Source organism: Equus przewalskii, chromosome X (assembly GCF_037783145.1).
Source record: "Equus przewalskii isolate Varuska chromosome X, EquPr2, whole genome shotgun sequence".
Taxonomy (NCBI): domain Eukaryota; kingdom Metazoa; phylum Chordata; class Mammalia; order Perissodactyla; family Equidae; genus Equus; species Equus przewalskii.
Window position 1 is genome coordinate 95412112 of NC_091863.1, and position 12713 is coordinate 95424824.

Genomic DNA, 12713 nt, shown 5'->3' on the forward strand with positions numbered 1-12713 from the left:
TGAATGCATTCTCAATGTAACAGCCACTCGGCTGTTTTGAAGATTAGTCACTTTTGTACTCTTTCTATGCAAAATCTATCCTCATCAACACTGTTTATGAGTAGAGGATGCACGTGTATGTTTGGTGTGTACACTTCGTCTATACCCCATTTCATTAAAAGATCAACTTTACTTGCCGAATAGATTCCCACTATAATTTTCTCAGCATTTGGAACTTCATAATATAAGAAACTGTTTAAATATAAAGCAAAAGAGTAAGTAACGTTGATTGTCCTTTCCATTTTTAAAGCCCAAATTAAGACCCATGGACCATTCATCATTTCAGTCATTCAAGAATTTAATACATATTTTTGGGGAACCTACTTATTATGTTTTCCAGACTGTCATGAGCTCTTTGCAGATCTGTAGCATTTATAGTGAGTACCTCACATTTTTGCAGTGACGTGTATGCTGACTTGAATTGTTCCGTCGTTGACACATGCTAGTCTTGATGTCTCTAACTAGTTGGGCTCTCTAGAGCAGAGCCCTCGCCTGATGTTGATTTTGTGTCCTCAAAGCACCCACTGTAGTTTTAGGTGAGAGTAGACTAGGCACTTGGTAGTTGATTGATTTTTATGGTTGGGTTCTCGGATATACTTATTTATGTTTTTCTGTTCTTTAGTTTCCCTCAGCCTTTTTCAAAGGAAGGGTAAACATGTGTGCTGCATTTTGCTATGAGGTTTTAAAGTGCTGCACCTCGAAGATTAGCTCAACCAGGAATGAAGCATCTGCACTTTTGTATCTTCTGATGAGAAACAACTTTGAGTACACCAAAAGGAAAACCTTTTTGAGGACACATCTGCAGGTCAGTGAAAATCAAAGCTCTTTCTTCTATTCAATCTTTAGCCTCTAGAGCAAGATCTAGAAGCACCCAGTCCAATACAATAGCTATTAGCCACATGGGCCGTTTAGCACTTGAGACGTGAATAGTCCAAATTGAGATGTACTATAAATATAGAATACGCATTGGCTTTTGAAGACTAAGTACCATAAAAAGTAAAATATCTTAATTGTTTTATGTTGACTATATGTTGAAATGATATTTTGGATATATTGGGTTAAGCAAAGTATAGTAAAATTTACCACATAGGTGGATTTTATACTTCTTAATGTGCCTACTAGGCAATTTAAAATGACACACGTGGCTCACATCGTATTTCTATTGGACACCACTGCTCTAGAGCGTAGATGTTGAGAGCCTAGACTAGTCCAGCTTCCAGGACTACCACACACTGTGTGACCTTGAGCAGGTTCCTTCCTTAGTCTCTCAGTGCCTCAATTTCTGCAAAATAGTGTAAATATTCATACCTACCTCATACGGTTGTTGTGAGAATTAATAAGATGACTATAACAAACAAACACTTGTTAGATATTCCATAGCAGATAATACGGTCTGTGTTTTTTATTTTCCCATGTGCCCAGTTAGTAAAAAAAATGAGAGAAGTCTTAAGGTTTAGTGGAAAGCATGAGCTTTGGAATCAGACCTACCTGGACTTAAATCGTAGCTCAGCTACTTACAGTGTGACCCTGGGCAAATTACTCAATCTATCGTAACTGTTTGCCTCATCTGTAAAGTGAGGCCAAGTATATTTCACCTTGCAGGGTTATCATGAGGGTTAGAAATAGTGTGTAGTGCCAGGCATGATGCCTAACACATAACAGACATTTAGTACATGGTAGTTGTTATTCAATATCTCCATATTTTTTTGCTTATTTGTTGAAACAGCTCTGAACTTAACCACAATTGGGACTTCTTGGCTCAGTAGGCCTCTTGGTAATATGGGAAATCCTTGGTCATATTTATATCTTTACTGCCATGGTCTGTCCCATTGGAGACTGAGTTATAAATGGGGAAACTGCCATAAGCAGCTTTTTAGGAATGTCATCATTAATGTAAAAATCTGTAGCAGTATATGCTTCCTGTAAAAATCTGTTATATAGTTACTTTTGGATACTAGGGCCAGCATTACATATTAGGGCTTTTACTGTTCACTGTTATGTGAGATGTCACTCAAATACCACTTTCCCCCAAAACGTTTCTGCAATTAGTGTGCCAGTATGCCTGAAATTCCCCATTAGAGTCCATTCTTCTGGGTCAAAGCATCAGTTCTCTCAAGGCCTTTATTCAACTATAAATGAGCTAATAAACATGAAGACTTAGAACCATGCCTGGCACATAGTAAGTGCTCACTAAAGAATTAACTAGTACTATTATGATTATGATCTCTTTAGTCCTCATAACAGTTCTATAAAGTAGATATTGTTATCATCCTCATATTACAAATGAGGAAAGCGAGGCACAGAAGGGTTAAATAACTTTCCCACAGCTACACAGTGAATAACTGATAAAGTCAAGATTTGACTCTAAGGCAGTTTGACTCTAGGGGCTGCACTCCTAGCTCCTACAGTATCCTGCATCCCACCATCGGGGATAAAGCATCTGGCCATTAACGCTCTATCATGGATCACTTAGGCATTCATCCGAGGAATCCTGAGAGGTGAAAAAGCACCGTCAAAGGCTGTTACCTATGCTGCTGTCTAAACTAGGTAGGCCCTGGTCAGAAATAAAGAAGGGAGCTAAGGCACTGGAGCTGTGGATTCAGCACACTGAAATAGACTAGTGAAAAGGAATGAGAAGCCATTAAAGAAAAACGTCGTTTATTCCCAGCTTTGCCATGGCTACTACCTAGCAAGCATATTCAAAGTGGAGACCTGACCACCACTGTATCAGTTCACTATTATGAAAAAAGTTTTAGATCTAGCTGTGCTGTGAGTTTTGAAAATTTTTTCACATCTAACCAAGAAAAGTCCCAATAAAATTTGAAGTTGCTATTTTAGTAGAAGAATTTAAACCCCTCATGTATGAAGAAAATAGATGAGGATGGAACTGTGTAGAATCTTTTCTACAAGAAGTGTTTCATATGAGTGCTTATGGGCTTATACAATGATGAAAATAAGCAGCATTTGTTCAAAAGACGTTTGAAAATCAGTGTTTGCTTTTTCCTGCAGATAATAATTGCTGTAAGCCAGCTGATAGCTGATGTAGCATTAAGTGGAGGATCAAGATTTCAGGAGTCTTTGTTCATTATCAATAATTTTGCAAACAGTGACAGACCTATGAAGGTATGTTCTCACTTCAAGTAATAAATTAGAACCACCTTCGCTCTCAGGGAAGTTTGCACTCCTAGAGTTAAATAGTCATTGGATTCACAGCTTTTGATGGTATTGAGTGTGTAGAATGTGAGCTTCGTGAGTCAAGGCTTTGTTTTATACCCACTGTACCTCTATCACCCAGAACACTGCCTGGTACGTAGCAGATATTCAATATTAGTTGAATGGACGGATGAATGACTATACTGTATCCATAGTTATTAGGCCTAGTAGGATTTGAATTTTTTTCTGGGCTTGATTTCTAAACTTGCTCAGAAAACAAATGGATCCTTTCTTAACAGTTGTCACCATGTATAATATTGGTTAATTAAGCATTGAGTTTGAAATTTCACTTCTTAGAGTAGCTGACAGCTGCCTGAATCCGTTGCCAACAGATGATGATTCATGATTCCTCAGAAGGGATCATTATTTGATGATTTTCTGATTTTCAAGAATCATCTGTTAGTTGATTGTGGCTTGCCATAGATTCTTACTGGCAAGCCCAAACCCAAGACTGTCATTCTTAGGCACCAGCTGTCTGAGGCCAAGCCTAGGACCCTGACCACCGTTCCTCTTTCTTACCTTTCTGCTTAAAACCTATAACATTGTAAAAATTCATCTGTTGTTTTGTTGCATGGAGAGCAGGTTCTGATCTTCACTGATACGTGGGTCCAAGGGAAGCAGAATCCTTTGCCCGCAGAGGATTTTTCCTCCCGGAGGAATCATCCCCTTCTTGGGAAAGGTCATCTTCTAGCATAATTTGACAATATTGTGTAAAATCTGAAAAAGAAAAAAGCTCACAGTCACAGCATACTTGATGTTTGGAATGTGTAGAATCTGCGTACCAAAAAATATTCCCATAGGAGCGTTGCTTCGACTGAAAAAAACACTGAATAATGCCAGCCGTTCTCATGCTGGGAAAGTTTGCTTTTCAGCCAGTTCTACTGGTTCCCTAGGGGGATCGGTCTATGCTCCAACTAATCCCGTGAGGATTGAAACAACTTATGTCATTTAGGGTGTTTTACTCCTACTCTGAGTTTATTTTACCAGTTGTTACCATCCTTAATTCCATGTTTTATAAAAGTTGGATTAGCAGCTTTTTCAAAGTAAATGGAGTCTGTTTTGGCTCTCCTTGGTAGGATATCTTTATTATGACTCATTTCTGAAATAACCTAGTTTTATTCTGGCAGCGCAGTCATTACCAAGCAACTCTGTTACAACAATGTATGTCTTTCCTCCAGTAAGTGGAATCTCTATTAATGTGTAAGAAAGGATTTTGTGTATATAATTATTATTTTTAAAGGGATCAAGAAGACACTTTTTACAACTGTTTCCTCCAGATTTGGTTATATTCATGTTGAAAAACTCCCTAATCCCTCTACCTGTTCTTTACTTATCTTCTCTGAATCCTACAGACAATTGTGATTACTCCACTGGGGTTAAGAGGAAGTGATAGGACTTTCTTAATAGTGGCCAGGATAAAGAGGAAACTCTAACTTAGTGGTTTTGGAGGACAAAAACAGCACCTTGAGAGATGCCCATCATTTCTTTAAACTCTTTAAGAGTGTTCTGTGATTCATAACCTCTTGTTTGTGTAGGTGGAAATCTTTGCAGTATGGTTTCTACCTTACTGATGTGGTCGTCAGTGGATGGGATAGATATGCTTGTCAGTAGGGAATAGTGGCTAAGATCACCAGCTCTGGAGCCAGACTGCCTGGGTGTGAATCCTGTCTCTACCACTTACCAACTGCGAGACTTGGCCAAGCTACCTGAATGATGTGTACCTCAATTTTCCCATTGGGAAAATGAAGTATAGTAGTACTTCATTCATAGGGTTGTTGTAAAACTCAAAACATGTAAGGCATGTAGACCACTGCCTGATACATGATAAGCTGTCAATTTCTAGCTGCTGCTGTAACTAAGATTACACAATAATGGCGAATACGGATTACTCTTATGGCTGTAGAATTCACAGTGGAGGAGCTGAGGTTCAAAGCTGGGTGGTCTTGCTCCAGAGTCCATGCTCTTATGGGTTGTGAATATATTGCTGTCAAGTGTACGGCTTTTGAAGCCTGAACTAGTTGGATATTTTTAAAAGAATTAATTTAAAGCTCTTTTGATATGCCACATGCCAAATAGCAAGAACTGTAACAAGGAGTAAAAATCGTATGTTATTTGCAGGATTGGATGCCGAGGCTTAGAGTACATCAATAATATTGATAAACCTGTCTTTTTTGTTTGTTTTGAAATTAGGCAACTGCTTTTCCCACAGAAGTCAAAGACTTGACCAAGAGAATCCGTACCGTTCTTATGGCCACTGCTCAAATGAAGGAGCATGAGAAAGACCCTGAAATGCTAATTGATCTCCAGTATAGCTTAGCCAAGTCCTATGCAAGCACTCCAGAGCTCAGGAAAACCTGGCTTGATAGCATGGCCAAGATTCATATAAAAAATGGAGATTTTTCAGAGGTGACTGCTTAAGACTTTCTTCTAAACAAAACCCTGCGAAACCCCTGGAGCACATTCTGACAGTTCTTTCTTTGTCATCTTTTTTCAGGCAGCAATGTGTTATGTCCATGTAGCAGCTTTGGTTGCAGAGTTTCTTCATCGAAAAAGTAAGATATTTCTGTTCTTAGAGATGGGGAGAATTTCAGTTAGCATAGTCGTTTTTATTTTTGTAGCTTGCAACTATGAATGTGATATAATTGAGCTCTGAAAAATATGTCCACCTCTAGCCTCATTCAGTGTTAAACAGAAGTTGTTATAAAAGAAAACTGTATTGTTCATTTTGCCTTCTGCTTTCATGAAGAGTACAAGACTAAGTTAAATAGTACAGGGCCAGGCCTGAATCCCAATGTTTATTTTCCAAGACTGTCTCCCTGGAAGACTGCCACAAATTAAATTCTTCTCAGGGCTCACGAGAAGCTCTGGATAATAGAAATCACTTATTTTCCCCTCATCTGCCTCAACTTCACCAACAACTGCCCACAGATTGTTTCTCCAGCCACTTTAGTGCAACAATACCTTAGTGTTAAAAGGGAGTCAGCACATCAGCAAGATGGCCTAATAAGGGATCCCTTGTTGTATACCCCACTCCACACCAATTTGGCATCCATCCATGGACAAAATGCCTTTTTGGGAGCTGTGGAATCCAGCACCATATCCCAAGAGACCTAGGAGGAATCTTGCCTCCCTGTGCATCAGGTAATAGGCAGATAGACCTTGGTCCTGACTGTGGACCCTGCAGTGACCCATGAATTGGCTTCAGCCCCTCTCAGCTGCAGTCTGGGAGCTCCTGGAAAACACTGTCTTAGATAATCACCCATGGACAAGGGATTTGGTGGAAGTCCAGGAGTTGGTGGAGAAGTTCCAGCGTGCCATTGGAGCAAAATAATAATAATAATAATACAAGTTTGGCTGTATTGGAGGAGGTAAGAGGAATAGTTTGACTTGACTTGTGTCATCCCTTTCCCAAGGTAGCACAGCTCAGTGCCAAAAGAGATATTCTCGCCTGTGATTTCTTCCACAGGGGAATGTGAGAGCATGTGAGTGGGCATCCAGATTCCCCAGCGGTACAGGATGTTTCCAAAGAGGCCCATTTCTCTCTTGCCCCAGTCAGAGTAATGAGTTGTGAGCTGCATGACTGGGGAGTGGGAAGAGGCTGGGAGAGTGGCAGATAGGACTCTCAGAGGGCATTAAAAGGACATGGATTCTGGGCTAGCCCCAGTGGCCTAGTGGCTAAGTTCAGCACAGTCTGCTTTGGTGGCCCGGGTTCAGTTCCTGTGCATGGACCTATACCATTTGTTTCTCAGTGGCCATGCTGTGGTGGCAGCTCACATAGAAAAAGAGGAAGATTGGCAGTGGATGTTAGCTCAGGGCAAATCTTTCTCAGTTAAAAAAAAAAAAAAAAAAGGACACAGATCCTACTAACTGCATCATGGACTCCATCAAGCAGCCCACCAACAAGCCACTAGGGGCACTTAGCCTGTGGATCCCCCCAACTAGTCCACAGGCACCCATATTGCTCCACATGCCTCAACCACACACTCCTCTACCCTGTAGCTGGCTCCTGATAACAGTGAGAGCAAGCTTTGGCAGACAGCTAGTGAGCACGTGCAGAAAGCTGGCCAGAATCCATGGGCCAGGAAGAGACCACAAATGTGATCTGTAGCACCACCTTTGGGAAAGCAAAAGGGAGGCTATCAGCACCTGGCCTGCTGTGTTGCATGATGGAGAGAAGGCATACAAGCTTAAGAATTCTGCCACAAGAGGGAACAAGAAATGTGGAGCAGGCATATCCATAGAAGGTCTCTGAAAGCTTCAGAATCCCTAGCAGGGCAGATGGAAGGTATTTGTCTCCCAGAGTCAGTCAATAAAGATGATTGGAGGTGACTGCTATTTCAGATGTGAAGATAGCAATGCAAGACTTCAAAGGATGACACTACCAAAGGATCACAATAATCTTCCAGTAACCAAACTCAAAGATATGGAGATCTGCAGTTTACCTAACAAAGAATTCAAAATAGCTGTTTTAAGGAACCTCAATGAGCTACAATAAAACAGACAATTCCAGAAAATCAGGAAAACAATACAGGAACAAAATGAGAAGTTAAACAAAGAGATGGAAATCATAGAAAAGATCCAAACAGAAATTCTGGAGCTGAAGAATACACTGAATGAAGTGCAAAATGCAATACAGAGCATTACCATCAGAATGAATATAGCAGAAGAAATAATCTGTGAACAAGAAGACAGGACCTTTGAAATTATCCAGTCAGAGGAGAACAAAGAAAAAAGAGTGAAGAAAGCCTACGTGATCTATGGGATACCATCAAAAGAAACAATCTGCAAATTATTGGAGCCCAGAAGGAGAAGAGAAAGAGAAAGAAGGAGAGACAAGGCATATTTAAAGAAATAATGGCTGAGAACATCCCCAATCTGGGGAGAGATTTGGACATCTGAGTTCATGAAGCTCATAGATCCCCAAACAAACTCAACATAAAGAGATCTTCTCTAAGACACATAATAAAACTGTCAAAAATCAAAGACAGAATCCTAAAGGCAGCATGAGAAAAGAAGCTTGTAACTTACAAGAGAATCCCCGTAAGACTATCTACAGGCCAGGGGAGAGGGCGATGATATATTCAAAGTGCTGAAAGAAAAATAACCTGCCAACCAAGAATACTCTATCCAGCACAGTTGTCCTTCAGAAATGAAGGACGAATAAAGACTTTCCCAGGCAAACAAAAGCTGAGGGAGTTTATCACCACTAGACCTGCCTTACGAGAAATGTTGAAAGAAGTTCTTCAAGCTGAATTGAAACTAGTAACAAATTAGTAACATGAAAACACACGAAATGGATCCATATGAATGGATAAAGAACATGTGGTATGTATATATAATGGAATATTATTTGGCCATGAGAAAGAAGGAAATCCTGCCGTTTGTGACAACGTGGATGGACCTTGAGGGCATCATGCTGGGTGAAATGAATCAGGCAGAGAAAGACAAATACTGTATGATCTCACTTCTATGTGGAATCTAAAAACACCAAATTTGTAGAAACAGCGAGTAGAATGGTAGTGGCCAGGGGCTGGGGGTGGTTCAAAGGGTATAGTCTTCCAGTTAAAGATGAGTAAGTTCTGGAGATCTAATGTACGGCATAGTGATTATAGTTAACAATACCGTATTATATACTTAAAAGTTGCTGAGATTGTAGATCTTCAATGTTCTCACTCTTCCAAAAAATGGTAATTATGTGTGGTGATTAACACTACCGTGGTAATCATTGCACAATATATACATGTGCCAGATCAAAACACGCACCTTCAACTTACACAGCGTTGTATATCAATTATGTCTCAATAGAGCTGGGGTCGGGGGAGAAACAAAAAAAAAGAAAAAAAGGAGTCTTGGTCTTGAAGGGCTTCAAGATCCAGCAGGTCTATTTGAGGAATCTGCCTAAAAGTTTCCCTTTCAAAACAGTGTTGTTGACTATTGTAACAACTACTCAAATAGTAAAACAGTTGAGTTAGGTTTAAACATTGACAATGGGCTTTTGCAAAGAAGTCTCCCACTGTCCATCCTTGTGGCCAAGCTACTTTCTTTAAGGCAGTTGAATGAGTAGCTTTAGGGCATACTGAAGCCATCTTGTGGGAGTCGCGTCAGTCTGGTTTTAGCTATGAGAACACAACCATGTTTCATTTTATTTTTTAATTCTACAATTCCTATAGTTAACTATTTATCTTTCATTTCACATCTAAAGCTCAGTCTCTGATTGCCTCCTATAGTGCCACCCATGTGGAGACTCTTCCTAAAAAGTCTTCCCAAACATGGTATCATGACTAACATGTAGATTCATTTTACTTATATTTTTTTATTTATTTATTTATTTATTAAATTTTTTTATTGAGTTAATGATAGGTTACAATCTTGTGAAATTTCAGGTGTACATTAATGTTTGTCATTCATGTTGTAGGTGCACCACTTCACCCTTTGTGCCCACCCCCCACCCCACCTTTCCCCTGGTAGCCACTAAACTGTTCTTAGTCCATATTTTTAAATTCCTCATATGAGTGGAGTCATACAGAGATTATCCTTCTCTCTCTGGCTTATTTCACTTAACATAATTCCCTCAAGGTCCATCCGTGTTGTTGCAAATGGAATGATTTTGTTCTGTTTTGCAGCTGAGTAGTATTCCATTGTATATATATACCACATCTTCTTTATCCATTCATCTGTTGATGGGCGCTTAGGTTGCTTCCACGCCTTGGCTGTTGTAAATAATGCTGCAATGAACATTGGGGTACATAGGACTTTTGGGATTGCTGACTTCAAGCTCTTTGGATAAATACTCAGTACTGGGATGGCTGGATCGTATGGTAGTTCTATTTTTAATTTTTTGAGGAATCTCCATACTGTTTTCCATAGTGGCTGCACCAGTTTGCATTCCCACCAGCAGTGTATGAGGGTTCCTTTTTCTCCACAACCTCTCCAACATTTGTTGCTATTAGTTTTAGATATTTTTGTCATTCTAATGGGTGTAAGGTGATATCTTAGTATAGTTTTGATTTGCATTTCCCTGATCAGCAATGATGAGCATCTTTTCATGTGCCTATTGGCCATCAGTATATCTTCTTTGGAGAAATGTCTGTTCATGTCTCCAGCCTATTTTTTGATTGGGTTGTTTGATTTTTTGTTGTTGAGTTGTGAGAGTTCTTTATATATAATGGATATTAAGCCTTTGTCAGATATATGACTTTCAAATATTTTTTTCCTAGTTAGTGGGTTGTTTTCTTGTTTCAATCCTGTTTTCCTTTGCCTTGAAGAAGCTCTTTAGTCTGATTAAGTCCCATTTGTTTATTCTTTCTATTGTTTCCCTTCTCTGAGAAGGCATGGTGTCCGAAAAGATCCTTTTAATACTGATGTCAAAGAGCATACTGCCTATGTTTTCTTCCAGAAACCTTATGGTTTCAGGTCTCACCTTTAGGTCTTTGATCCATTTTGAGTTTATTTTGGTGAATGGTGAAAAAGAATGGTCAATTTTCATTCTTTTACATGTGGCTTTCCAGTTTTCCCAGCACCATTTGTTGAAAAGACTTTCTTTTCTCCATTGTATGCCCTCAGCTCCTTTGTCAAAAATAAGCTGTCCATCGATGTGTGGTTTTATTTCTGGGCTTTCAATTCTGTTCCATTGATCTGTGCACCTGTTTTTGTACCAGTACCATGCTGTTTTGATCACTGTAGCTTTGTAATATGTTTTGAAGTCAGGGATTGTGATGCCTCCCGTTTTGTTCTTTTGTTCTCAGGATTGCTTTAGAAATTCGGGGTCTTTTGTTGCCCCATATGAATTTTAGGATTCTTTGTTCTAATTCTGTAAAGAATGTCATTGGGATTCTGATTGGGATGGCATTGAATCTGTAGATTGCTTTAGGTAGAATGGACATTTTAACTATGTTTATTCTTCCAATCCATGTACATGTAATGTCTTTCCATCTCCTTTTATGTCGTCATCCAATTCTCTCAGAAAGGCCTTGTAATTTTCATTATATAGGTCCTTCACTTCCTTAGTTAAATTTACCCCAAGGTATTTTATTCTTTTTGTTGCGATTGTGAATGGTATTGTGTTCTTGAGTTCTTTTTCTGTTAGTTCGTTATTCGAGTATAGAAATGCTACTGATTTATGCAAATTGATTTTATACCCTGCAACTTTGCTGTGGTTGTTGATTACTTCTAAGAGTTTTCCAATGGATTCTTTGGGGTTTTCTATATATAAGATCATGTCGTCTGCAAACAGCAAGAGTTTCACTTCTTCCCTCCCTGTTTGGATTCCCTTTATTCCTTTTTCTTGCTTGATTGCTCTGGCCAGGACCTCCAGTACTATGTTAAATAAGAGTGGTGATAGAGGGCATCCTTGTCTCATTCCTGTTTTCAGGGGGATGGCATTCAGTTTTTGCCCATTGAGTATGATGTTGGCTGTGGGTTTGTCATATATGGCCTTTATTATGTTGAGGTAGTTTCCTTCTATGCCCATTTCGTTCAGAGTTTTTATCATAAATGGCTGTTGGATCTTGTCAAATGCCTTCTCTGCATCTATTGAGATGATCATGTGGTTTTTAGTCCTCAGTTTGTTGATGTGGTGTATCACCATTTTACTTATATTTTAAATTAATGCTTTCTGTTTGATCCTGAAATCCTTCTGGACAATCCCTGTGTTTGAAATTGGTATACTCTAGTTTTCTCCTTTTAGTACATAGGTGGTTTTAAAATGGAGAAAGAGACTAAAGAGGACCTTGTTCGAGGTTTTTTCCTATATCAGTGATCTGCCTGTGGAATGACAGTAAAAGTATTGGGATTGCATACCTGCAATTCCAAATAAACTAACAAACATGAGAACCCTAAACATGGTACTAAATAAATTTTTAGGTGTATCTTTCAGATAAATTAGGTTAATATTATCTCATCTTTTTAATTAGTAGAAATCTGAAATAAGAGTTTTATGTCCACTAAGTATAAAACTATATCATTTAGATATTGAAAATAAATATATTAAAATATTTCCCTAGGGTTTTTTTCAGAAGTGCAAAGCCTTAAAACTAAGCAAAAATCAAGAATTATTTATCCATGATCAATTCTTAAGCTTTAGAAATATGACTATAGGATTGGACAAAATAGCAACTAAAATAGAATATAAATACTGCTGTGGTTTTTTGGACATTAGCTTGAGGCAGCTAGCCTGAACAACAAACACTGTGATATGTTTCAACAAGTAGAAATAATGCTTTTAACTAATCATTTAAATATTTCATAATTCCTTCAACGTGTTTTAGAATTTATCCTTTATAGAAAACAAAGAGTCCTTCTCTGAGAAGGAAAAAAATGGTGTTTTGCATTTTAAACAAAAAAAAAATGTTAAATTTAGGACATGTTTACATACTTATTTATAGATGCCATCTGTTTTTAAGCCTGGAAAATTCTAGTTGCTTAAACTAGAAAACCTTATTCTAAAATGGTGACAGTAGTAA

The 12713-nt window shown here is 38.7% G+C and overlaps 1 protein-coding gene across 5 annotated transcripts in view; it reads left to right on the forward strand.

Annotated features, from left to right (window-relative positions):
• The window catches only part of DOCK11 (dedicator of cytokinesis 11), a 180606-nt gene that overhangs the window by 134581 nt on the left and 33312 nt on the right, over positions 1–12713 (forward strand). For all 5 annotated transcript variants that reach the window (XM_070604660.1, XM_070604663.1, XM_070604664.1 and 2 more), the window contains 4 exons: positions 662–844; positions 3049–3162; positions 5443–5658; positions 5747–5804. In XM_070604660.1, coding sequence (XP_070460761.1) covers positions 662–844; positions 3049–3162; positions 5443–5658; positions 5747–5804 — 571 coding nt within the window. The remainder of the gene's footprint in view (positions 1–661; positions 845–3048; positions 3163–5442; positions 5659–5746; positions 5805–12713) is intronic.